General features: G+C 43.5%; 1 protein-coding gene across 1 annotated transcript in view; it reads left to right on the top strand.

Moving 5' to 3' along the window:
* The window catches only part of FHIP1A (FHF complex subunit HOOK interacting protein 1A), an 81272-nt gene that overhangs the window by 6745 nt on the left and 46603 nt on the right, over positions 1-27924 (top strand). Inside the window, exons 2-4 of the mRNA XM_021698856.1 lie at positions 4266-4892; positions 14803-14961; positions 16955-17041. Of these exons, the coding sequence (XP_021554531.1) occupies positions 4266-4892; positions 14803-14961; positions 16955-17041 (873 nt within the window). The remainder of the gene's footprint in view (positions 1-4265; positions 4893-14802; positions 14962-16954; positions 17042-27924) is intronic.

Here is a 27924-nt window from a genome sequence, read left to right as displayed (position 1 = left end):
CTCATGATTCACCCATATATATATACCAGCTTGTATTTGTTAAAGTTTGTGGACCAACAAATGCCGAGCTATGATCAGTGAAACATTGGCAATGCTATTTCCCATCTTAGCTGGCTTACTTAATGAGCTTGGGCTTTATCAGGGGCTGATTGCTTTATTTGGTGGCATTTTCAGCCTAAAGAAGTGAACTTGTAAAGGAAATATTTTGCACAGCATGTTTTGCTTGCTTTCCCTCTCTTCCGTCCTTGGGTCCCTCCAGCTCCCTTAGTGGCGTTTTTCGCCCTGAACTGAGTCCCCGAGGCAGAGTATATAGCCCAGAAGCCAGAGCTGGGAGACCTGTGGCAAGGTTGAGAGCCTAAGATAGAGGATACTCAGGGGAATGTGCTTTGCCTGGGGACGCCACTGGGAGCAGCCTGGGCCGTGGATCTGTGGGACTGGAAGGTCAGAGTAGATCAGTGCGTGACAGTAGGCAGCAGGCAGAAGGGGGCACACAGGAATCTTGGGGTTTGGTGGAAGTGATGCAAGAAGACAGCACTAAAGGAAAGAATAAGGAAAAGTCCAGTCACATCAGGAATCTGTCTACAGAAACGGAGAGAATTATGACACCATCTGGGCAGCAAACTTGGGACATCGGAAGTTCTTTGGCATTTCAGTGCATGTTGTGCTCTAGCCAAGAAGCTTCTTAGACATTCCCTGTCAGGTTAGGCCCCAGGCTCTGGGTATGGGCCCCGAGAGCCCACTCATAAGAGCAGCTCATGGGTGTGTCTGCCAGGAAGGGAAAAGGAGGTGGCCTGGGCGGGTCCTGACACCTGAGGAAAGAGGTTAAGGACATGTGTGAGCACAGGCATAATTAGCACTTTGCTGAGCATTGTGGATTCCGTGACTCACAGGCCTTGGTGTAACACACCCTCTTCCAGGCAGTGAAACCACCCAGCCAGGGCCGGGAATGAGTGAGGCGTCCTAATATGTCTGCTCCATTCCACAGGACCAGCAAACCTTACGTCTCTGTGGGTTATCGCTCTGCGCTGAGATTCTCTGCCCGGTAACCCAGAAGGCAGTGTGGAGGAGTTTATGGTATAAAGAGGGTAAAGATGCTTCAATTCAAAAGTGGCCCAGTTGTTTGCATTCTGTATAAAAACCTCAGTTCTCTTTTTCTGGGGGTTTTTCATAGCAAAAAAAAAAAAAAAGGTCTGTTTGCAAAGGAATACAGTGGAATAAATCATATAAATGATGATTAATCTATGAGAAGGATGTACTTTGTGACCATGTAAGTAGTTCTGCTGTATATTACTTACGCACATTTAGATATATAAGAAATACTTACATACATGTATGTAGTCTAAGTACATATACACATGTATAAGTTTCTATTGCTTAGGAATTTCTGAGAATTAGGAGATTTTAATTATGAATTGTTTGTAACTCAGTGTTTTGGGCCCTTTTAAAAGACATTAGTACAAGATTACTTTGTCTATTTTTATTTATATTATGAAATTAGATCAATTTACAGGGGTGAAGAACTCATTAACTTTAAAATCCCGTTTATGTCTTTTCAGATTCTCTTCTGATCATGTGTCTATTTGTCAGTATGTTTAGTTTTTAACTTAAATTATTTCATATGTACATTTGCATGTGATGATTTGGTTCACTTGGTGTTTATTTTTAATAGCTTTATTGTATGGTGATGTAACATTTTAATTATGATTCTCTTATTTTTGACTGGGTCAATGATATTCTTATTTTCCATTATTGAAAATGTCATCGGCGTGAACCTTTCTTAACAAATTATTTTTGGATTGTTTCCTTGGGGCATTTTCCCCAAGGTGAGATTCCCAAGTCAAAGGGCAAGAACAATTTTATAGCTTCGGTTACATATTGCCAAATTGTTTTCCGGAAAGACTGAGCTAATTTGCCCCACCACTAACAGTGTATAAAGCACAGTTTCAATTTTAGACAGTTCAGAAAGTCTGAGCACACATGGGAAGTATAATTATATTTCTACCCCGAGGCCTGCCTGTATAGATAGCTCTCATAAGTAAACTCAATATATGGACTTTGAAATGATGGAACTGATAAAGTGTGTTGCTAATTTATTCTTCAGAATGTGGAGCCTTGAAGTTAGAGCTTTTGCGGCTGGAGAACATGGGTGTTGAGGTCGAGGCCCTTTCTGGACAAGTGCAGTGCTGTGGTCCCATGCTCTGAGAAGTTATTAAGGCCAGAGCAGAGAGGAAGGACAGCTAGGCCCCAGCGTTTCTGCCAGTGAGGTCGTCAGGCCTCCGAGGAATTCTGGAGGGCTTCTGGGAGGTTAGGGGAGGCTGGGGCGGGGGGTGAGTTTTGGGGTCTGGCACGCAGCGAAGGAGAGGGCATGTCCAGTGGGGACACAGGGGCCACCAGTCACTGAGCCACGTACCCCCCGGGTAACTGCTAACTGAAGGCCTTTCGTATTGGAAATGTCATCTCGGGTGTTGGAGTGGTTTTTTTCCTTTGGGACAGAATTATTAATTTTATAATGGAAGTTGATAGAGATGACAGATTCTGTGGAAATCTGTTCATTCTGTAAGGATACACTTGCCTGGTCTCTAAAGGCTTCTTTGCCTTGTTTCTGACAAGGGGAAAATCTTAGACCTTTTCCAGAGAAATAGATTTTTCTCATTGCTCATGCATGCTGACATAGCATTGTACCTTTGCCAGCTTCCCCAGTGACTTGCAAAAATTCTATAACCTAAATATAGGACATGGAACAGCACGTTATAGAACTGGCCAGGAAGGTATTGCAGAAGACAAACATTATCCCTATAGCATGCAGTTCAGGAAGGCAGAAAGGAACAAAGATCAAGTCACTGATAAGGATTTGGGTTGTCTAAAAATTATGTGTATATATTTTAAAGGAAGTAAATTGAGCGGGTATTATCCTGGAAATTCCAAGTCATACGGTTACATGGGAGTTGAGATAAAAAAAAATCTCAACTCAACTTCCTACCTCAAGAGAGAGGTAGGAAGCATTCAGTAGCCGGCAGAGAGAAACACCAGGGCTGTCACGTGACCTACCTGGGGATTTTATTTATATTTTACTGTCAAATTGATTTTTTTCTTTTGGTGGTAAAGCGTATATAACAAAGATCGTTGTCTTAACCTTTCTTAAGTGTACAGTTCAATGGTGTTAACTACATTCACAGTGTTGTGCAACCATCACCACTATTTCCAAAACTTTTTATCGCCTCCAACAGAAACTTGCTATGTTAGGGATTTATTTTGTAATTGGTCATCTCAGAACTTTTTTTGGTTCAAAAAAATGCAGAGTTCAAAACCTTCCTCTTCTTTTTTTTTTAGTTCCAGTATATGCCATAGGCTAGGGTTGATTCTGGTAGGTATGTGTACCTCGTTCATTGGTTTCCTTTCATCTGTCCTAACCCTGCATGCATGGTGGAAGAGGGTGCCCATCCAAGTGCGGGGGGAGGGATGTTGTTCTGTCAAGGATGTGTGAGTAGCTGTGTCCCCCTGTTGGAACCTCTGAATCAACTCTGTTTGTAGAAGAACACGGGCAGTCTTACTTATTTAATGTATTTTAAAATTAAAAAGCAGTATTATATTCTTGACAGTTCAGAAAAAAAATTGAGAACTTGTCATCCCTTTGAACACAAAAATGATTATTATTTTTCCATATTCCTTTTTGATCTTTGTTCATATACATGTTTTTGACATAGTTGATAGTGATGGATCTAACTATATTATAAATAACTTACTTTTCATCTATTATATCACTCACAATTTTTCACAGGCTTATGAATGGATGTAGCTTAGTTTTTTTAACCATACGATCTTCTTCAACATTTAGGTTGCCAAAATTTATAACTATTATAAATGAACATCTTCAGACATATGCTTTCTATAGTTTAACCACTTCATTTTATTCTCGTGAGAGAGACAAATACAGTGTTCGTATTTATCTTTTTTTTTTTTTAAGATTTTATTTATTTGGGAGAGAGAGCATGTGCAGGGGTGGGGAGTGGCAGGCAGAGTTGGAGAAGCAGGCTCCCCACTGAGCAGGGAGCCCGACACGGGGCTCAGTCCCAGGACCCTGGCATCGTGACTTGAGCCACAGTCAGAGCTTAACTGACTGAGCCACCCAGACGCCCCTTCATACTTATCTTATTGTGGGCCATGGCTCCTGCATTTTCCATGAAGCTACGGCACAATCTGTGGTGGTGTGTTTTTGTAATTATGGCGAACACGAGATGGATGACAAATGTTTGAATTGCTTACAGGTTGTGAAGATCTTAGAGAAGCACGACCCCTTGAAGAACGCCCAGGCAAAGTATGGATCCATCCCTCCAGATGAGGCCAGTGCTGTACAGAATTATGTAGAACACATGCTCTTCTTGCTGATCGAAGAGCAAGCCAAGGATGCTGCGATGGGGCCAATTCTGGAATTTGTGGTCTCTGAGAACATCATGGAGAAACTCTTCCTTTGGAGCTTGCGGAGGGAATTTACTGATGAGACTAAAATCGAGCAGCTCAAGATGTATGAGATGCTGGTCACTCAGTCACACCAGCCTCTGCTGCACCACAAGCCCATCCTGAAGCCCCTGATGATGTTGCTGAGCTCTTGTTCGGGAACAACCACCCCCGCTGTGGAGGGGAAGCTGGTTGTCCTGCTCAATCAGCTTTGTTCCATCCTTGCCAAAGATCCATCTATTCTGGAACTCTTCTTCCACACTAGTGAGGACCAAGGGGCCACCAACTTCCTCATCTTCTCCCTTCTGATTCCCTTCATTCACCGAGAGGGGACAGTAGGTCAGCAGGCCCGGGACGCTTTGCTGTTCATCATGTCTCTGTCTGCTGAGAACAGCATGGTAGCCCATCACATCGTGGAGAACACCTACTTCTGTCCAGTAAGTCCCCTCATTGGCATGCTTTCTACACACTCTTTTCTTCTCCTGTGCTACTGGTAAATCCTTTTTCTCTTCCTTTCTTTTCAGCAAGTTGTCCTTGGCACCTTCTAAGGAAAGATGTTTGCAGGAAATCTTTTGGAGGGAGCAGAGGAATCTAAGTTGAGATGCTATTTGGCTGAGCATTGTCAGCTCCAAATAAGCCAGCAGAGGAAACTATATGTGTTACCATTTCTTGTGTCATTTCTGTTGGGTTAGGAATGATTTTAACTTTTTTCTAAGAGCATATCCTGAGCGATCGGTGAAACCTGCACTTTCTGTATTCTTGCTTTTCTAGTCGATTTCGCACCCTAGAATCATGGCCTGTGGCGAGCCCGCTCAGCTGGTTTCACAAATTAATTTGTTTCTCAGCAAGATAATGACCATAATTGTAGATACAAAGCACCCGTTTTATTTTTAAAGATAAATACGTATTTACAGTTTGAGGGAGCAGGAAATCTGTACAGTTTCCTGATCATCGGCATGTGAGAAAGAAAGTGCGACGTCCTTGGCAGACGTTGCTCTACCACTGGTCCAACCGCAGTCACAGGTCCAGAAAGGAATGGGGACCGTCTGGGACCCTAGAGATACTTTAGGGCTCTGATTAGTTTTTTGTGTCAGTGTTGTCTTTGGAAGCGGGGTTTGAATGGCAGATTTATATCTTCTGGTTTGTTGGAGATGTTGGGTAACGGCTCTTTTTATGTTCCCTGCTCAGTGAACACTATCTAGCCTATTGGCTTTTCTTTTTACCATCTCCTCATTACACTTCTTGATAAACTATATTGTCTTGAGTGTGCCTGATTCTGCCGGAATCTTTAAGACTATTAATGAGTTTTATTGGAACAGGCCAGGCAAGTTGCCGTAAGTAGATTAGATTCATTATTAACGAAGGCTGTATGGGTAGTTCTTGACCAGGGGAGAGGGCAGTTAGGAATGTCTGTGGGGGCGTGCTTTGTCGTCATAGGGACATGAGGTGGCCGGGGAGGGAGGTCAACTGGTGTTTAGTATGCAGGGTCCAGGGATGCTTTATGTCTGGTAGTTTGTGGAACAGTCTGGCACGGTAAAGAATTGACTTGCCCAAGATGCTCAATAGCAACCCTAGTGAATAATGCATTGTGTTTTGCTTTAAGGTTCAAAAGCAGTGGTCTTCTTTATGCTACTAGATTCTTATTTTTACTGGTAAATATTTATTTTGGGGCAAACAATGGGTAAAAATTTTGAAAACTCGAACTTCAGCTCAGAAATTCTGGGTACCGTTTGTCTCTTCAGGGTTCTGACAAGTAGAATTAGAAATTGTACAAAGATTGATAGTCAGATGGGAAGGAAAGTGCTGATTCCCTTCATGTGTATCAACGTAGTAAAGGTCCCTTATTGCCTTCAGTAGTGTAGTTTCTTACAGACTCTTTTTAAAGAATATATCATAGGTAAAAATGGGACTTCTCACCTGAATCTAAGCATCTTTGGAGTACATTGCTTTATTACTTTTCTATTTCTGCTGTAACAAATTACCAGAAACTGGTGGCTTTAAACAAGACAGATTCATTATCTTACAGTAGTATTATCTTACTGTAGGTTAGAAGTCCAGCAGGTCTCACTGGGCAAAAATCGAGATGTCGGCAGGGCTGTGCTCCTTTCTGGAGGCTCTCGTGGTGAGTGCATTTCCTTGCCTTCTCCAGCTTCTAGAGGCCTCCCATATTCCTAGGCTCATGGCCTCTTCCTCCCCTTCCACCGTCAGCAGTATGACATCTCTCTGACTGTCCGCCTGACTCTGCTCTTCTGCCTCCCTCTTCCACTTTTAAGGACCCTTGTGATTACACTGGGTTTACCTGGATCATCTGGGATAATCTCCTTATTTAACGATCAGCTGACAGGCAACTTTAATTCCCCTTTGCCATGTAACCTAATATATTCACAGGCTCACGGATTAGGAGCAGACAGCGTGGGTGCGTGGGTAGGTGGGGAGCATTAGTCTGCCTACCACGTTTGCTGGATCCACTTCAGAGAGCTCTTGAAGAAACGTTGAGTCGTAACACAGTAGAATCAGAGTTCTTTTAGGAGTTTAATCTAACGTGTGCGATGGGTGAGTTTGCTCTAGACTGGGAGATGCTGAGGAGGTCGGGAGTTACATTAGGGCCTAGAAACAAGAGCGATAGGGAGGAGAATGGAAGGGAGGTGCTGGATATGAGCAATGCTGTGGAGGCAGAAGCTTACTAAAAATAGTTTTGTGAGGGAGCAGTTATACAGAGGGCTTATTTGAATTGTTTTGGGTAGTTCTGTTAAAGGAACACAGGTATCAAGACAAATCATCAAAATATTCAGGTGGTTCTCCTGATCAGTATGCAGAAGGCAATTAAAAAAAGATACCATTTACAAAAGCAATACAATTCTAAGGTATCTTGAGTAGTAAATCTAACAAATATATGAAAGGCCTTTATAGAGAAAATTATAAAACTTTACTGAAGGGCATAAAAGTAGACCTAAATGAATGGAAAGCTATTTAGTTTGTAGGTATTGTGTAGATGACACTTCCCTGCAGATAAGTCCATAAAGTTAATGCCATTTGTGTTTTACAACTTTTCATTATGAAGAAAAGTAAAATATGGAAAACTTGGAAGAATACTGAAATGAACACCCCATACACACCACTTACATTCAAAATTGTTATTATTTGTGTTTATCATCTATGCTTTTTGGTTGTGCTGTACCATTTGAAATGACGATATAGACATTTGGAATTAAGTTATAGACATCAAATACTTTTATTTATTTTTTAAAGATTTTATTTATTTGACAGAGAGAGACACAGCGAGAGAGGGAACACAAGCAGGGGGATTGGGAGAGGGAGAAGCAGGCTTCCCGCTGAGCAGGGAGCCCGATGCAGGGCTCGATCCCAGGACCTTGGGCTCATGACCTGAGCCGAAGGCAGATGCTTAACAGCTGAGCCATCACAAATCAAGAGGCATGTGCTAGGTTGTCTCACTTTCGTGATGCTACACTTGATCACTTGATTGGTTAAAGTGATGACCACTGCATCTCTCCATGTAAAGGTTAACACATCCCCTTTGCAATTGTAAGATGTCGTTAGTGAGGTGTTAATGTGACTTCAATAAAAATCCCAATAGGGTTCTTCATGAAACATGACAAATCAATGCTAAAAATTATAAATAAAATAAAATAAAAATGTGTGTAAAAGACCAGGAATAACAGATAATCATGAATAATGATTATATTTGTTGAGAACTTACTCTATGCCAAATACTGTTCTTAGTGCTTTACATTTATTAAATCATCTCATCCTCACAACCGTAGGTACGAGTGTCCTATCCTTTTTATAGATAAAGAAACTGAGGCACAGTGACATTAAGTAAATCTGTACAAGGCCACATGGCTAGTAAGATATAAAGTCAGGATCTGAACCTGGGCAGCCTGGCTCAAGGACCCATGTGTGTAACCACCACTTTGTACATGGGTAATAAAATATCAAGACATCCTATAACGCATGAACCATAAAGAAACGACTGGAATTAACAACAGAAACACAGACTGGGAGAAGATATTTGCAAGACATATAACTACAAACAGTTGGTACCCAAAATACACAAAAATATTTGTAATGCTACCAATTAGTAAGAAAACGATGAAGCTACCCGTTAGAAAACTGGGCAGAGGATATGAACAGACAATTCCCAGAAGACACCCAAAGCCAATACACATAAGAAAATATGCTCATCTTCGCTAGCATCAGGGAAGTGCAGATTGAACCCGCAGTGAGACACCAGGTAATGCTCATCAGGGTGGCTAACTGTTGGCTATCCGATAACACCAAATGTTGTCAAGGGGGAGGAAAAACAGGAACTCTTGAGAATATAAAGTGGTACGATAACTTAGGAAAGCTATGGCAATATTTAATAAGATGGGATATTTGCATACCATGTGATCCTGCATCTTCACTTCTAGGTATCCGCTTTAGGGAAATCTGGCACATGGATATATGCAAAAAGATATTGAGTAGAATAGTGATTTGAGGAAGAGCAAAATAGAAATATATTGAGGGAAAAATAAATGAACTGGATTAGTCTGTATCAATGGAATACTACTCAGGATTCAAAATGAATAAATCACATGTATTAGCATGCAACTACATCTACATGTGTGAACACCAATAATCTAAAAACATGTTGAACAGAAAAAGTAGCAAAAGGTTTCATACAATATGTTAGTATTTAGATAAATTTACATAAAGTTTTAACTCACAGAATCTTAGTGTATACTGTTTTTTTAGATATGTATGTATACAGTAAAATTACAAAACCAAGCACAGGAATAATATGCCCTGAGGTCAAAATTGTGGTTACTTTTAGGGATGAAGGAAGGAGAAGAGATGGCAGTGGGATTGGAGTAGGGTTTAGCTCTATTTGTAATGTGCTTTTTTGGGGGAAAAAAGAGAGTGCTTCAAAGAAATTATGGCAAAATATTAAAATCTGTTAAATCTCTGGGAAGATTTTTCTATTTTGTTTCATATGTTTGTAGTATTTCATACTTCAAAGTTTAAATATATTAGCAGAATGGAGCATGTTTTCAGTGTTAGGATATCCACTTATTGTGTGTTTTAAGCAGATTTTCACTGAGTAATTGTTGCTTTTATAAAAACATGTTTTAGGGGCACCTAGGAGGCTCAGTCAGTTAAGCGTCCGACTCTTGATCTCAGCTCAGGTCTTGATCTCAGGGTCATGAGCTCAAGCCTCCTCTTTGGGTTCCATGCTGGGTGTGGAGCTTACTTAAAAACAAACAAACAAAAACAAAAAAAAAACCCCACATGTTTTAAAACACTATATAGTTCATTAAAATGGGAGGGAAAACAATAGCTCCAGCTGACCTTATTTACCAGAATGGAACACAGAGCTTCGTTGTGATAAGTTGCCCCTCAGGATAGATCCCATAATCTCATTTGTACCCAGTTTTCTATAATTACATCTGACAACATAATTTAAAAAAATAAGAACTCTTTATGTTGAAGATGAAAGCGTACTCTGTTAGTTATCCAGCTAAGGACCACAATTGACAAAAGGCTTTCTCTAATTAGTGTGGTTGTCAAAGTGTGTTAGCATCAGGCTTTGGGAAGAGTAATGACTCTTGCAGGAAGCTGGACGACTTTTGGAAACTTCTGCGGTTGTAGTTGATAGGAAGGGCTGGTTCAGCTGCCTCTACTGTCAAGACATGCTCTCCCAAGAAAAGAAGGAGATTGAGAATACTCTGGGGAACAATTTAGTGCCAAGAAATGATTGGCAACTATATATGACCCTATCACTTTGGATTTTTTTGGCCAAACATTGATGCCCTCGTCACTTGTTACATATTGGCAAAAGTAGAAAGCAGCTTATATGTAAATCAAGAAATGCAAATTGAAGTAAGCAACCTGTAGGTACACAGCCACTGATAGGAAGTTATGTATCCCACACCCCAAATTTATGAGATTTTTTATTTTGGCAAGTTGCATCAAATAATCCCCACCAGCTGTTCTGCTGCTAGCTTCAGACTAAAGCCATCTGCTGAAAATCTTTTTCTTTTGCTAAAATTAACCAGGTACCATTAGATGTTTCAAGTTAAAGATGGACCTTCCCTGAATTGTTCAGCCCTCTGTGCATGTCCTCTTTCCTCCGTCCCCTGGAAACACTGCTGTGCCTAAGCCATGATGCCCGTCTCAGCACATGCGTTCTTTTCTTTCTTTCTTTCTTTCTTTTTTTTTTTTAAAGATTTGATTTATTTATTTGACAGAGAGAGACAGAGAGAGGGAACACAAGCAGGGGGAGCGGGAGAGGGAGAAGCAGGCTTCCCGCTGAGCAGGGAACCCGATGTGGGGCTCGATCCCAGACTCTGGGATCATGACCTGAGCCGAAGGCAGACGCTTAACCAACTGAGCCACCCAGGTGCCCCATAGACATTTTATTTTTAACTAAATGTTCAGTGTCCTTTTATTTTGAAATTTTTCAGTTAAAAATAAAATTGAAAAATAAATAGACTGTGCCGTTAAACTGCTGGGAAAATGATCCACAAACCTGCGGTTGCCTCTCCTTTTCCCTTGTCCTGTGCCCACAGCACCCTCTGTGTCTCTCTGTGGAGCAGTGGTCTTTCCGGTCATCTTTATTTGTTTAGCGGCTGTTTTCCCCAGCTCACCTGCTCTGACTTGTTCTCCGCTCTGGCCCCAGCACCAGCTGTACATAGTACCTGGCCCCCAGTGTTCTCAAATGTTCTAGAAATGCTTGTGGTGTTCTAGAAATGTTTGTGGATTGGGTGAATGAATCTGAACTCTGAGCAAAGTCTTGGAAAGGAAGATATAAATAGTTAGCAGTCAAGATTTGGAATCTTGGGATGCCTGGGTGGCTCAGTCGGTTAAGCGGCTGCCTTCGGCCCAGGTCATGATCCCAGAGTCCTGGAATCGAGTCCCACATCGGGCTCCTTGCTCAGCAGGGAGCCGGCTTCTCCCTTTCTCTCCCTCTGCTTGTGCTCTCTGTCAAATAAATAAAATCTTAAAAAAAACCCAACGAAGCTCTTCCCTTAAAAAAAAAAAAGATTTGGAATCTTGTTCTTTAAACTATGTCCCACTCTTTGTTCCGCAGACTCTTTTCTTCCCTGTTTGTCTGCCGTTCCCAAGAAGATAGCACAGGCATCCTCTAGCTCCACTTTCTGGAGGGAGGAACGCGGCGGGACTCCGTGTCTGGCTGCACACGGCACCGTCCTTCTGCGTAGGCAGGCTTCCCCTTGTATCTCAGCCATGCGCTTTTCCAAATACTCTTTTAAAAAAGAGAATATTAGGTATGTGTTATTTTTAATTACTGTCAGTGATGTATGTAATTTGAAAATTAATGTTGCTGTAATTACACTGATATACCAAATAGTGATTCCCAGCTTTTTAGTCAGACAAATTAAGCCTGTCTTTATGAATTCATCTTCAAAGCCTCAAAGTGGTTAAGGAATCGGGACTATGCAGAATTCAAGCCTTTGTGCTGCGGTTAATTTAGTGTGAGTTAGCAAATGTAATTGATTTTTAAAATGTGACATCAAGATTAGATTTCCCTGCAAGGAGAACTCTTGGTCTGTGTTCTCTCTTGCCAGAGGCTCCAGATTTATAACCAGTAACTCACTGGGGTCACATTCAAAACTAGAATTAAAATGATTTGTTTGGGTATGTTGACAAGGAGTTAAATACTTTAAACAGGGGACATTCTTCTTTGGGACCACAGATGCCCGGATTTTGAAAGAGTTAAGTGGGCACCATCTTGTTTACTGTTCATTTCCTGGACTGTAACATAGTATCTGGCCTGAAGGTGTTCGATTTTTTTTCGAGTGAGTGAAGGAATGCATGCATAAAGGTCACTAGCAAACACAGGAATGTATATAATCTTTGGATTTCTCCCATATTGAAATGGTTTATCTGTTTTTCTCACGGCCCCTCATAGTCCACTGGGGGCTTCTATTCCATATTGGGCCCACCCCCATCCACCGCTCTCCCATGGCATCAGCCGGTTTCTCTACATGAACACCTCCAGATTCTCAGTCTCCAGGCCTGTACTCTGTTGTTGAGCTGGATGTGTTACTCATGGCAAGTACTGCTAGCATCTGATACTCAGCATACCTGATGGGAACGGTCATCCACACCTCCAGTGTGGACTAGAATGACCAAGTCAGATCAGGTGAGCTGGAGAAGACAGCCAACAAACTAATAAATGCAAGAAAGACCACTGCTCCACAGAGGGACACAGAGGGACACAGAGGGTGCTGTGGACACAGGACCAGTGAATAGGAGAGGGAACGATGAGTTTGCAGAGAATTTTTCCAAGTTCAACTGCCTGTTGCCGCATTTCTTTCTTTTCTTTTTCTTTTTTTTTTAAATTTATTTTTTTAAGATTTTATTTATTTATTTGACAGAGACAGAGCGAGAGAGGGAACACAAGCAGGGGGAGTGGGAGAGGGAGAAGCAGGCTTCCCGCTGAGCAGGGAGTCCGATATGGGGCTCGATCCCAGGACCCTGGGATCATGACCTGAGCTGAAGGCAGACGCTTAACGACTGAGTCACCCAGGCGCCCCTCTTTCTGACTTTCTGTTTCTGATGCCAAACACTGGATTATTTTATCTCATCTGTCCAAGCCTCCCTTCCCTCCTCTCTCTGGTGTCTGTGGCTTTAGGTACCATCCACATATTAATGGCTCCGGATCTTCACGTTTAGTCCAGATCCCTCTCCTACTAATCATCAGATGCACACCTCTGTCTAGTGCGCTCCCCACTGCGGTGTCCCTCAAGCTCTTTTCCCTGGCCTACAAAACCCTGCAGGATCCGACTCCTGCTTACCCTGTCTGGCGCTTTCCACCTCTGCACCTACATTCCAATACTCCGGCACTTCTCTTAGTTCCTGGAAGATGCCATCTTTTCTTGGAGTTTTTGTACATCCTCCACGTGGAACAGCCCTCCTTCCAAGATTCTTTTTTGGGCTCACTCCTATTTATTCTTCAGCAGCTTGGACATCACTTCTGAGAACATTTCCTGCTCCCACCCCCCCAGGTCTGGGCTAAGGGCCTTTTGTATATCCACAGTACTGTATTTTTTCTATTACGTATTCTGAGTATTTATCGCACTATTGTAATTGGTCTCTTCATCTCTTATTAGACTGTGAGATTAATGAATACGTCACCCTTTTTCTTCTGGGCCTAACTCAGGATTGAATGTTTCCTTGAGGGTTTCAGTCTGATTTGAGTTCCTCATAACCTTAGGGTCTACCGTGGAGCAATGCCTTTTATAGATTAACTGCCTTGCATCCATTCTGAGCATCTCCTGCCTATTCAGTGTGGCTGCCAGTCGGGGTCTCGAAGGTGCTGTTGGCTAATGCCACTTCCCAGTTGGGAGGCCTCTTATACCGTGAAGTTCATTGTTTTCCTTGGTCTTACACTCTGCAAGGTAAAATCAACAGGTACCCAGTGAAAAGGGTGTTTCTCTCCTACAGTTCTATCTCTATTAAAGACATCACCCTTTTCTTAAGGACCACGCTGGATGACCTGACAGATTCGAGGTCTCATTCACCCTCACTTCCTCAGCCCAAATGCTGGAAGTTTCATGTTAGCACTGGTGGAGGAAGGAAACCCCACGAGCTTTGGATTCCTACTGGACTGACGGAGGCCTCACTAGAGCGTCCTCACAGCCACCTCACACGTGATGCTCTACTTTATTTCCTCTGCTCTTGTCTTATCGCTGGTGCTTCAGCTTAGACCCACCTTTTCTCTGAACAGTAATCGTCACATCTGACCCCTGACCCCTGACCCCCACTTCTTGCGGCTATCATTTGTGGCAATCAGATTACTAGACTGTAAACCTGCGCGTATTGGTCATGACCTTTAACAAGTCTGCAGGCATCTTTCTCATAAAGCTGCTCATGGTTCTTACCTGTGGGCTCTTCTGTTGCGGGCTGCCTCCGTGCGGGGCTTCCTCCCCGGCCGTCCCTGGATTTGCACTCAGCGTGGCGTACCGTCATGCATTGCTTATGGGTCTGCCTCTCTCCCGAACGCCTTGGGGGCAGAATCATGTTGTCTTCATCTCTGCATGTGTGTCCCTCACTCCCCACACCCCTAGCCCGGCATATCCTGGCACAGAAGAGACACGCCAGCCGTATCAACTATGTGCGTATGAGCCAGATCCCTCCAGTGCTGCTGTGTCCTCCGCTGGAGCTGTCCTGCCCTGCCGTCCCGTCCCCACCTGCTGAATCCTTCCCCGCTAGCTCATATTTTTAATATTTGAATGCCTTGCTGCTTGGACCAGTGGCATCGGCATCCCCTGGTTGTGGCCTAAGAACTTTGGAAAAGGGCTTATGTTGTATTTCTGAATGCAGGTACTTGCGACCGGGCTCAGTGGTCTCTACTCTTCGCTGCCCACAAAGCTAGAAGAGAAGGGTGAGGAATGGCACTGCCTTCTCAAAGACGACTGGCTTCTGCTCCCCTCTCTCGTGCAGTTCATGAACTCCCTGGAGTTTTGCAACGCCGTCATCCAGGTACCAGTGCTGCCAGGGAGCCCTTTGTTCTGGTCCCTTCAGAATCTGAGCATTGTAAAAGACGAGTTTATCAGCATTCCTTTGACAAATGTTAATGTCTGTGGAATATTGGTGGCCTACTGAATGTCCTTGGATGACAAAAAATGTTAGTTTACAGGTTTGGGGGAAGTTTTAATTGAGGAAAAAAATGAGTGGATTTTCTTTCTCCTCCTTATAAAAAGTGTTAATTCTGTTTTGATTATCCACTTAGCCATCAAAAATAAGTTCAATGCTTGACTCATTAAAGAGATATTTTTAGGCTTCTAAGTACACCAAATTATACCACTCTTACTTCAAGGTCTTCTTGGGAGTATACAAAGGAAAACACTTTATTTTGCTTAATGGTGCATACTACATAAAGAATATTGTTATCCCAATTGAATTTAGATGAAGTTAAGCATCTTCTTAGTAGCACAAATTAAATCTGTGCTTTGAAATTGGTCTGCTTCGGGGAAAAAAAAGCAACCACTGAACTCTAGTATATTTGGCTTCTTGATTAGATTTTTACCTTCAGATTCCTTGTTACTGTTTTCAATAAAAATCAGATTTTATATATATTTAAGGATGTAGTGGTTTTTCATAAAAAATGTTTTATTTCTATACAACATACATATTACCTTCATATGGGATTTATTAAGAAATAAAATTTTCTTTATGTTGATTGTAAGGTGAAAAATGTTAGTTATAGTCTGTTTATCTACCAAATAAAGAAATAGCTTCTGGAAGAAAAATGCAAGTAAATTACTTTAGTTCCTATCTCATTTTTATTGCTAAGTCAAAGGAAGTTTTATTTATATATAAGATAAATGGATTATATCTTAAGGTTTTTTTTTTCCCCTTTAATATTACAGTCTATCAACATTTCTTGCAGAAGTATGTGGAAATAAAAAAGATGAAACTATTATTCCCTAATGTACACAGAGAGATTATCAGTGATTTAAAGATCTAGCTTTACTTCCCTAGAAATTGCTTTTCACTTCATTGTTTGAATTTTTTATTATTTTTTTTTAAGAAAGAGAAGTAAAGCTAACAGGCATGGTTAAAGGCAGAGAAATGATATATTTTATACTATATTTTGAAATCGGGGCCATATACTTTTAAGATTTTTGTTTGTTTGTTTCGGGGTACTACTGAAGAAATTACTCCTAAAAGATATTAGTAAAGGGGCGCCTGGGTGGCTCAGTCGGTTAAGCGTCTGCCTTCGGCTCAGGTCATGATCCCAGGGTCCTGGGATCGAGTCCCGCATCGGGCTCCCTGCTCAGTAGGGAGCCTGCTTCTCCCTCTCCCTCTGCCTGCCTCTCTGCCTACTTGTACTCTCTCTCTCTAATAAATAAATAAAAATCTTAAAAAAAAAAAGATATTAGTATAGACTTATCCATGCTAAATATAGTTTAAAAATGAAATATAAGAAGTGTGATACTTTTGGTAATGTTTTCTCCTTTTGAACAAAATCTTATTTTTTTATGAAAAGATTTTCTAAATGCCTTCCTCCTCAATATAAATGATTGGTAGAAAATGTATCTTGAACACAGATTCTTTTTGCTAGCAAAATAAATGAATTGTCCACTGTGACAGTTATACTTTTGTTTTTAATTAGGCACAAATTGATTAGGACATAGATGAAGTTAGGGGGCAAAATGGTACTTTACAATTTGTTAATTTTATTTTATGAGTCCTTATACGTATTCAGTCTATTTAGTATCTGCTTTTTTTTAAGTTGAAACTTAAAATTACGGATTTTAAAATTTGAAAGTCCAAGCTGTTTATACTGGAATAAGCCATCTGAAAAAATTACATGGTGGCTTGAAGTCTGAATTATTCCTTAACCATGAAATAAATGGCCGGAATTTGAATTTCCTCTTTGAATTTAGGATATTCACAGAAATGTGTGATTTTAAGAAGACCTCAAGATGAAACTCTTTGTCTTTTTCATGACTGCCTGTTTCTCTCTTAGGTGGCTCACCCCTTGATTCGCAATCAGCTTGTCAATTATATTTACAATGGGTTCTTGGTACCAGTCTTGGCTCCTGCGCTCCACAAGGTCAGTGATTGGCTAAGGTGATCTTACCTGTTGATGGTACAACTGACAGAAACCGAGGAAGGTGACCAGTGTAACTGATTCGATGGTGACTTTAGCCTAATTCTTCTTCTCGGTCCGTTCGTATTCCTCAGGAATATGAAAGATAGGTCTTAACGATGGTGACAGCTGAAGTCTGTTGGGATCCAGTTGGTGTCATAGAACACAGCATTGTGAGTGTCGAGTAAGATAGTCTACATGAAGATTGGCAAATGACCCTGACTCTTGTGTTTACGTCCATTCATGGAGAGAAGCTCCTTGGAATCCTCCGTTAGGCTGTCCTTGGAGGCCAAAGCTGTCCTAGAGAGTGCAGGGCTTACCGTGGTGGGGAAAGGGGCCGGGTAACACAGGTGTCATGGATTCGCCATCTCCTTAGTAGAATATGATTTTTTATAACAATTTTGTGACAGTAAAAATTAAAGTGAAGCAAGTTAAGGTCCCAGTAAAGGTTGGCTGTCTCATTAGCACCACTCTGGATTCCTTATGATGCTCTCATTTTGTATAATAAATCAACTGATAGCTTTTCCATTGTGAGCTGTCAGGAGACACCCATGGACCTAGAATTCTAATTATAAGGAGTTTTTCTTCACTGTGTAAAGAGACAGAGTATTGAGTTCAGAGGCTCTTTGTTGAGTTATTAGAATTGCCAGCCCTCATAGGGAGATAAGGAAGAAATAACTTATCACATGTTGTTTTGATGGGTTGCCCACGTTTCTGCATCTGGAAGTACCATTTCCACGGGCTCTCATTTTGCAGAATCGAAGAATGCCTTATTATGGCAACTTTGAGGCCGCCGCGGTAATGGGGCTTCAAGTTTAGAGCAGTGGGTCTTCGTAGAAGATGTTCATCTTTTACTATTTACTGCCTTTTGTGTGTAGTGGCCGTATTTTCCAAAACAAACATTGTTCTTGATCTGACAGTGTGCTTTGTATTACTTCTAGTTTCAAGAGGTAATCTTGGATGTGGCTTAAACATCAAAATATTGATGTTTCTAGATGATTTTAGTGGTTTATGGGCACAGAGGGACCAAGTGTTTGAAATTAAATCTGTCTTGGAAAATACAGGACATTACTTGGGAAAATGCAAACCTCATGTTTGTTTTCAGGTTGTCCTTCTGTTAGTATCTTGCTTTTCTGGAGGTGGGGTGGATGTCTTCTATGGAGGGTCTCTAAGCCTCTGCATGGAGGACTTCTCCTCTGTGAAGGAATACAACATTGCTACTGAAATTCTCTGGCAGTCATTATCCATATACTCCCTCACACATTTAGACTTTCTTCCTCATTTAGTTCCATGCTTTTCCTCATTGACCAGTGGATATAAAATAATTTCCCAAGTCATTATTGTAATAGTGATAATTATAATTATTATTTGTTCAGGATATTTTACATTACTGTAATTACCATACCTTAATGTTACAAATACTAATGATAACTCTTTATCCATAATTGAGGATGAGATCCACGTCAGAGACTATTACAGGATCTGACTGGTCACCCTGTACTACTCCTTCACAGCACTAACCACTAGTGGAATCAAATCATTAAATGTGCAATAACTTGTTTAATGGCTGTCTCCACAGTGGTTTGCCTGCTTCTTGTGGGTAAGGTTCACACCTGCCTTGTTCACCAGGCTATCTCCAGTGCCCAGGACAGAGCCTGGGACTCAGGACGCTGAATAAACAGCACATAGGTGGAATGAGGTTTGTTAAAGTGCCACGCCGAGTGCTGGTACGTGCTGCATTCCCGGGCAGTGGTTCATAGAGAATTTTAACAGCACTTTACATATATTGTTCTCTATTATGCCTATAATTAAAATCTGAGGTTTTTTAAATCATGAAGTTAGGAATACATCCTTATTGTGAAAAAAAGTACAGTCAATGCTGAATACATAAAAGGCAAAGGGAACATTACTATATTAGATTTGAATTTCCAACCCCTAATTAAAATTCCCTAACTTTTATCTATTGCAGGCAATTTCTCCCAGGGCTATTTAGAGACTAGGGAGAATATTTCCTCTCTAATTTATTTTCCTCCTTGCTCCCCAATCTGTGTGTGTGTTTTAATCATTTAGAATGAAAATTTTTAGGAAGGAGGCAGGGCAAGGGGGAGGGTGAACAGCCTCTCCTCTGGCTCTTGGCTGTCTCAGTGGTTGATGAAGTAAGGAGCCTCCCGTGAGTGGCAGGACAGGGGCCCCGAGGCAGATGAGGAAAGAAGTCCAGAACTGGGTGTTTCCGGAGGAGTTCTTAGCGGGAGCACTCGCATCCCACAGCCTGAGTCCTCTCCTTTGATATGGGAAGGGACACCTGGAAGTCTCAGGTCTACTACTGTAGGGGCTCTGGTCTAGATTTTTCATATTTTGTGTCTCTTGCCCTAGCGGAGGCGCCTCATTTAGTATCCTAAATAAATTTCCATTGTGTACTCTCTCCGCTCCCAATTTATGTGTGGCATTTTAGTTACTGGCCATCCCATCCATGTAGGCAGTTTGCAGAGGTGAACTCATTCTCTCTGTCTCATAAATAATAGAAATAAATGCATACTTAAACATATTCCTACATCACAATCAATTCTCCTAAACTGTATTTCCACAGCATTTCCTAACCAGAGATGAAGATGAACCCACAAACGGTTGTGGGCAATGAGAGGCGGGGTGTGGGCACTTGACAAGTGAGCCTTGTCTCTCCCTTGCCTCTCCCCAGTCTGTGTGTGCACGATGTAGTGCTCCCTCTGAGTCTTTCTGCTACGCGCTTTCTCCATCCAACGCTGTGGTGTGACCAGTCATTCTTCTGTGTTAGCACAAAGCTGTATTTGATTTTTTTCAAAGGGCTGCACGGTTTTCCGTAGTGTGGATATACTGGCCCATAGTCCCTTATCCACAACTCAGAAATTAAAAAGCCGAGAAAACCCCCAATTTTTAAAAAATAATTCATATGGCAGCACAACCTAACCTTTGCTGAACTCCTGTGGTGACAAACCCTTACCTGAACTGTCTTGAGGCTGTTTGGTTTTATTCTACTTGTGTTCATATTTGTATGTTTTGTGGAAGAAATAGTAATGTATTTGGTTATAGGGTGCTGCCTCGGACCTGCTGGGTTAGTCAAATACGGCAGACGTACACGTTACTTTTCTAAACTAGGAAAAGTTTGAATTCCAAGGTACGCATGGTCTCCAGGGTTTAGAATAAGGGATTGGAAGCCTGTTTTGGACATTTAGGAAAGGATCCATTTTTGGAGATAGGTTTAAAGTCATACTTTGTAAAAGTCATACTAGAAAAAATGATGCCATGTTAATATGGTTCATTTAGGAATCAGAGCTAGACATAAATGTGGATATCACGTTGTACAGAACTCGTTGTTTATGACGTTCGACAGCCCTTAACCAGCAAGAGCTAGTTCTGTTGTGTCTGTATGTTTAACTTATTAAAGCTAAATTTTCAAGGCTGAATATTCATCGGTATGACTGTATTAGTCTGGGTTCTCAGAGAAGCAGATGCCAACAGAGGATTAGACGTGCAAGGATTTTATTAGGGGAAATGCTTGTGAGAGAGAAAAAAGGGAGCAGGGTGGAGAAGGCTGGGAGTTGCTGGACTGCAATGTAAATGTGACCCCAAGTGAAGGAGAGGGAGAGGTTGGTTGGGAGTGTCCCAGAGTGCTGCGCAATCTGAGCAAACCCATCAGAGGGGGCCTCCGTCTTCCAGGGAGAGGGCCTTGGGACGTGTGGTGAGGATTTCAGAGTGTAGTAGCAGGGGCCCTTGGTCACTTTCACTCCCTGGAGCTGGAGGTCTAAGAGGTGGGTTTCCGTGGTTCCGAACAGTTGACCGATTTCCATAGCTTTCCTGATAGTAGTTGTAAAAACGATGGACCTATATATTTGCTTCCTTGTGTGCAGAATATTCAGGAGTTCAAATGGTCCCCACATGCAAGGGGTCGTTTTGGTAGGATTAGCTTGATGAAGGAGTTTATTATGTCAGTCATGATGAGCATGCCGCAGTCACGAACACCACCAACGTCTCAGGGGCTAGAACAACACATGTCTCTTATTTGTTCACACTGCTTGTCCATCTTGGAGTGTGGGGTGGGCAGTTTGCAGGTAGCTTTTCTCCATGTTCTCGTCACTCAGGGACCCAAGGTGATAGAAACTTCACCATCTGGAAATGACATCTGTGGTCATGTCAGAGGAAGAGAATATAGTGAATGGCCCACTGGCTCTTGAAGCACTTACCTGGAAGTGATCCATGTTATTTCCATTCACATTTCATTGTTTAAAGCAAAGCAGGTCACCGGGCCACATCTCCTCAGAGGGAAATGCAGTTCTCCCATTTTTCCAGAAGAATAGACGTCTGTGATGTGATTATTAGCCCTCATGGCTGTCATATGTATTTTGTCAGTCAGAGCCCCAGAAGGAATACCTGGCACTCAAATTGGGTAGTGGAGAACTAGTTATAAAGGTGTGGTGTTTCGGGGCGCTTGGGCGGCTCAGTGGGTTGAGCCTCTGACTTCGGCTTCGGTCATGATCTCAGGGTTCTGGGATCAGGCCTGAGTCAGGCTCTGCGCTCAGTGGGGAGTCTGCTTGTTCTCCTGCCCCTCCTCCTGCTCGTGTTCTCTCTCTCTCTCTCAAATAAATAAATAAAATCTTAAAAAAAAAAAAAAGTGTGGTGTTTCAGTGATGTACTGCTATGTAATAAACTACTCGCTAACTTAGTGACCTGAAACAACCATTTATTAGTATAAAGCACAACTCTCTGGTTCAGGAATTCAGGCTGGGCACAGTGGGGTTGGTTCATCTCCATTTTGTGCTATCTGGGACCTCACCTGGGATGAGCACAGTGGATGGGGCCTGAATCTCTTGGGGCTGACTGGATGGATGGGTCTCTCTCTCTCTCTCTCTGTCCCGTTCTCTCTCTCTTCCTCCCTCCCTCTCCCTCCCTGTCTCCCTCTTTCCCTCATTCCATAGTCTCTTCATAGGGTTGGCTTGGGCTTTCTCTAAACATGGCAGCCTCAGGTAGTTGGACTCCTTTATATTTGTTGGGCGCTCAGGAGACAGGAACTAGAAGCTGTCAGTCTAGAAACTGCAACAGTGTCACTCCTGCCATATTTTATTATTCAGAGTAGTCAAAGAGTCCACCCTCTTTCAGGGGGAGAGGACATAGAACCCCACCTCTTGATACTAGGAGTGTCAAAGAATTTGTGGGCGGGATTACCATGGTTACCATCCCTAGGACTGAATGTGTTTGTAAAGGGTCAGAGAGAGCTCTATGGAGAGGGCACCTGAATAGAACCAGGAGCTTCAGGTGTGGGTCACGACCAACCTGAGACAATGCCTCAGAGGAGGAGGCAAAGGAAGAAAAAGGAAGAAATAGCCTCCCTTCCTCCGGTCTCCTGCTGGACTCCCTTTGGGTGAACCCAAATGGAAACCAGATGGCAAGGTGGCCCATATAGGTCAGCTGGGGCTCAGAGCAGGGTGGAAAAGCTGGAGAGTAGATAAAGAGAGGCAAATAGAGGTGATCCAGCACACTTACTTACTAGTATCAATAATTTAGAGTGTTAATTAGTTGGTACAGATGGGACCTGTAGTGTGTATTCAGATTTAGTGTTAAGATGTGGTTTTAAAAAATTTCCTAGAAACACATAAGAAAGTCCACTTTTTACAGATGATAGTTACTGTCTAATTCTATGTATTGATCCTTGTTCTCTGGAACCTGAAATCATAGTTAGACTTTAACGTGACAAGCAGATATGCTAACAACGTGCTAGATATGAATAAACAATGAAGAAATAACTAAAGCACAGGTAGCAGTCACCAGGTCAGTCTTGTTATTACCCGTTCACGAAGAAGCAGGGTGTGTGGTGGAAGAGACCTGTGGTGGTAGACCCTGGATCAGAAGATCTGAATTCTAGTCCTGGCTCCAGTATTTACTGCCGTGTGACCTCGTGCGAAGCGTTTAGCTTTTCTGAGTCTGTTTCCTCAGCTGCACGGTGGGGAGAGTGAAGTCTTCGCTCCCCCTTACAGGGAATGGAGGTCAATCATGAGAGCATTCTGTAAGTCGTTTGCTGTTGTATGCAAAGGTGTTATCATAGTTACTCCAGGACAAATTCTGCCATCTCATATGCAGTAAAAGTATAATGTCATTTGTTCAGAGACCATTTAGTGAGTGTGCACCAGATGCAAAGCTCTCTGCAGGACCCTGTGGGGAAATGAAGTTGCCTGAAAACCCTCTGATATCTCCGGAGTTTATAATCTGGGACCCAGGAGACTGACATGGTAACCCCAAGAGGGACTGAAATAAGTGTTGTATCAGAGAAGGGAGCCAGGGCAGGTGGGGGAGGGGCGTGGGGCGGACACGGAGGGTGGAGTATGACAGGGAGAGTGACATGAGTGACCTGGGGCGAACCTTGAAGGTGAGCAGGCGGGGAAGGACGTTCAGGGAGCGAGCTCCCACAGGAGTCCAGGCTGGGAGGAATGTGTTTTGGTAAAAGTACACCAAGAGTGCCGTGGTGTGCACAGGGGCAGGGAGAATGGGCACTGGGAGAGACCCTCACCTGACTCCCAGGGCAGGTGAGCATTTGCATCTATGGCCAGCAGTTTCTGTGTAGAGGGACGTCGGGGATAAGAGGCTCAGGACCAACCTGGGGGTGACAAATAAGGCAGCAGGTATGGCTGGCATTTTGGGCAGTGTGAACTGAAAGGAAGGAAGGAAAGAGGGGAAGGAAGGAGGGGGCACCTGCGTGGCTCAGTCGTTCAGCGTCTGCCTTCAGCTCAGGTCATGATCCCGGGGTCCTGGTATCGAGCCCTGCATCGGGCTCCCTGCTCGGCAGGAAGCCTGCTTCTCCCTCTTCCACTCCCCCTGCTTGTGTTCCCTCTCTCGCTCTGTCTCTCTGTGTCAAATAAATAAATAAAATCTTTAAAAAAAAATAAAAGCAGGAAGGAAGGGGGTTCAGGAGAAGGGAGGGGGCTGAAGAAAATAGGATACAAGGAACAAAGATCCTAAAGAGAAGGTATTCTCCCACTCACTACCATAAAACCCTTCCAGACTACCTAAAGGGGTGACTCCTTTTCTTTTTTTCATAGATGCCTCCCAGCTTTTCCCTTGCTGGATCATTAAATGCACTTAAAAGTTGTTGAAAAATATCGGGATTTTAAAGAATTGCTCTATTAACAAACCCAAGACTTCTGCCTCCTTGGTGACCTCCTTTCCCCTTTGACGGCCACTCTTCAGACTCTGGTGGATCTCTGGTAGAGTCTGTGGGCAACATGGACTTCACTTTTCCCCTGCCTTCCCTGAATGTGGGTGTGCGTGGGTCTCGGTCTTCTGGTCAACCCTGCGATCAACTGTCAGCTCTACACAGATGGCTTGAACATCCTCCACCACCTGTGGGATCTCTTGGCCTGAGTGGCCTGCCTTGCTCCTCAAATTTAGAATATCAAAAGCCAGACGCTTAGCTTTCACCCCAGGCTAGCTTAGCACCTCCTCTGCAGGTGATCTTTTTGAAGACCTTTTGAATGCGGTGGTGATCAAGCTGTGTTGTAGCAGGTAGAAACAGAAGTGAGGCGAGCTGATTGGCCTTGTCACTAGCTTGGAAGAATCTCTGTGCAGGTGTGTTGTTTAGGGCTCCTGGGTGGATAGGAGATGGACAGGCAGGCAGTTGGCAGTAGAAGCCAAAGATGGCCTCAGTGCCTGCCCTGGCCCCAGCAGGGTTAGAAAGAGGGGACTAGCAAGGCGTCTGGAGGGGAAAGGGTGCACGAATAGCATCCAGGGCTCAGCCGTATTATTTTGGTCAAATGTCTAGTGAACTAGCGTGTTCTTCTGTTTTGTGGGTTCCTTGGCTCCTTAGGAAATTAGGGCAGAAGTTTGGGGCTGTCTGTAGTCGTTGGAGGCGGAGGAGACGTTGAGGGGGGAGTGTGCTGAAGGAAGGGAGGGAGGGCAGGGAAAGTAATGAACTACACGCCATCCTTTCCTGCAGGCAGCTCACAGGCTTTCGCAGTGATACCCGTGACCTCAAAGAAAGCCTGTACCTTTGGTTTTTGTGAAGAGCAGGCAGCTGTTTTCGTTCAGCGAGTTATTCCATACGAGCACGCTTGGAAAAACAGAAGCAGAAAAATCTACCAGAAAACCCAGTTTTCCCACCATCTCTCGTGTGCTAAAACTGTGCTTGAACAACATACACAGGTAGAATAATTGCAGCCATTTCCTTAAATGGCATGTGCACTGGCCGCCTCTAAGCCACTGTGGGGCCCATTTGTTTTACAATCTTGTCTTCTAAACACACACATACATATTCATGACCTGTATCCTGTGAGCTCAATAATTCATGGCTTATTGACTTAGGTTGATGGATGGAAGCTTTTTGGGGACTGCAGAAGATGGAAATTTTCAGAGTCTGGGAGCAGCCACACTTGTGAGTCAGCCATTTGCTATTCAGTGTGTCTGTCGGTCGGTGGGGTGGGCTGGGACCCCTGCAGAGCCCAATTGGGCTTTCACTGGCTAGGGATGTCTTTGACTTTTATGTCCAGTGAAACTCGTGACTGATGGTTTTAAGAGCAATTAAAAACCGGCTTCAAATGATCAGCACTAATACATGTTAATGAGCTGTAATTGGGTGCTGAGTTGACGGGAGGCGTGTGCTGACCTCTTAGGTCATACTTTTTTGGTCTCCAGAGCGGAGTGGGCAGAGCAGCCTGTCCCTTAACTGTCCCTTCGCTCCATTTCTCCTGTCCACCCTTCTTCACGCATCTCTAGTCTGGGAGATAGGGGATGGTGTTCCGATGTGGCCGGAGCGCAGAGGCCAGTCCCCTGCTTGCTCTTCTGGCCCACTTCCCGTTGCGTTTCTGGATGCCCAGCACATCACTCTGCTGTTACCTGCATCACTTCCTGATGAAAAACACCTTGAAGTTTTATGTCTGGTGCCAGTAATGCTGTAAAACTTCACTGATCAGGGCATTCCTTGCAGCGGGAAATTGGAAAAAAGAAGGAATCGAAAGCATGGAATTAGGATGCCCTCTTGGCCCTGGAATTTTGAGATTTTATGTCTCAAATGTGGTGGTTCTTTGCTAAATCTGTTACAGTTCCCCTGGAGTTACGGAGCTCTGAACTAGGTTCCAGCTCTGGGGTGAACCATATGAAAAACTGAAGTGGGATAATAGTTTGGTCTCTCCATTTCATGTTTCTACTTTTGCATTTCAGTAATTTGCTTTTTGTTTATTTTATTTTTAATTTTATTTTTATTTGTCAGAGAGAGAGCGAGCGAGCACAAGCAGGGGGAGCGGCAGGCAGAGGGAGAGGGGGAAGCAGACTCCCCTCGGAACAGGGAGCCCGATGCGGGGCTCGATCCCAGGACCCTGGGATCATGACCTGAGCTGAAGGCAGACACTTAACCGACTGAGCCACCCAGGCGCCCTCCATGTTTGTCTTAAGGACATTTTACGCACCAACTTTATGACAATTAATATACTGATTATTTTTTTTAAAGATTTTATTTATTTTTTTGACAGAGAGAGACACAGTGAGAGAGGGAACACAAGCAGGGGGAGGGGGAGAGGGAGAAGCAGGCTTCCCGCTGAGCAAGGAGCCCGATGCGGGGCTCGACCCCAGGACCCTGGGATCATGACCTGAGCTGAATGCAGACGCTTAACCGACTGAGCCACCCAGGCATCCCAGTAATTTGCTTTTTAAAACCCATTCTCTACATTATTGATCCAAGTGTCCAATCACTAAAGGCTCTGGAATAGTATCCTGTCCACAGCCCCCAGCCCTGTGTTTTTTTTTTTTCCCCTCTAGTTGCTTATTCCTCTTCTTGTAATGATGTTGAGCTATACTTATTCATATGGAACTTTGTTTCTTACCATGCCTGGAATAAACCAGGCACTTAAAATGATTCTGTCCTCCACCATGCTGAAAGCCTACCTGTGCACCCACCTGGCCCACGGACCGCCGGTCTGGTGTGAAGTGAAGGGGTCTCAGGGATGTCCTAGAGAGATGAGGTCACTCCTTCTAGAAGCTGCTGTTCTTGCCCCACAGCCTGAGGCAGGCTCCAGTGGCACCCGGGCAGGGAGGCAGGTAGTCTCCTCAGGGCCATCTGGCAGCGGGGGAAGCCGCGTGCGGCGCATGCTTGAGCTCAGCGAGAGCGCTTCATGCACCTGCTGCCATCTCCAGCTTCTGTCATGAAGCTCCCTGTGCTCCCTGCCTGATGCTGGCGATCCAGGTGTGACTGAGGAGCTGGGCTGGCAGTGGCAGGGGCCCACACAATCATTCCGTCTCCTCGGTCACCCTGGATTTAAACAGGAGGGTGCCGCGGAAGCCGAGAGTCCAGGTGTAGGGACCGCTGTGGTCTGTCAGTAGTGGCAGGTGAATGAGGTAATTAAAAGGCCCGTCCTGTCGTGGGCCTGCAGCTATGTGACACGGATCGGCAGTAGTGTTCTGGAACTCGGACTGAAGCAGTCATAGCAAGCAGGCCAGCTTCAGACAGCCTCAATTAAATTGCTTTATCCGACGAGAGGCAGCCATTAAATAGACCTGGAGGATTTTAGTGGCACTTATGAGAGGCTTTGGCTGGGAAATCCTTGATTTATTAATCGAAAACCGAAGGTGAGGGTGTGCCATCTAATACATTCAATTAATGCATTATATTTGATTAATACAATTTGGGGAAACAGTCTAGCTTAACATTGCAAAGAATGGGTCTTGAGGCCAGAGAGACCTTAGTTTGAGTTCTGGCTCTTTGCTACTTTTTTTTTTTTTTTTTTTTTTAGATTTTATTTATTTATTCATGAGAGATAGAGAGAGGCAGAGGCAGAGGGAGAAGCAGGCTCCCCACGGAGCAGGGAGCCCGATGCGGGACTCGATCCCAGGACCCT

This window comes from Neomonachus schauinslandi, chromosome 2 (assembly GCF_002201575.2).
Source record: "Neomonachus schauinslandi chromosome 2, ASM220157v2, whole genome shotgun sequence".
In the NCBI taxonomy this organism is placed as follows: domain Eukaryota; kingdom Metazoa; phylum Chordata; class Mammalia; order Carnivora; family Phocidae; genus Neomonachus; species Neomonachus schauinslandi.
Note: the sequence above shows the minus strand (reverse complement) of the source record. Positions and strands in the feature narration are given on the sequence as shown.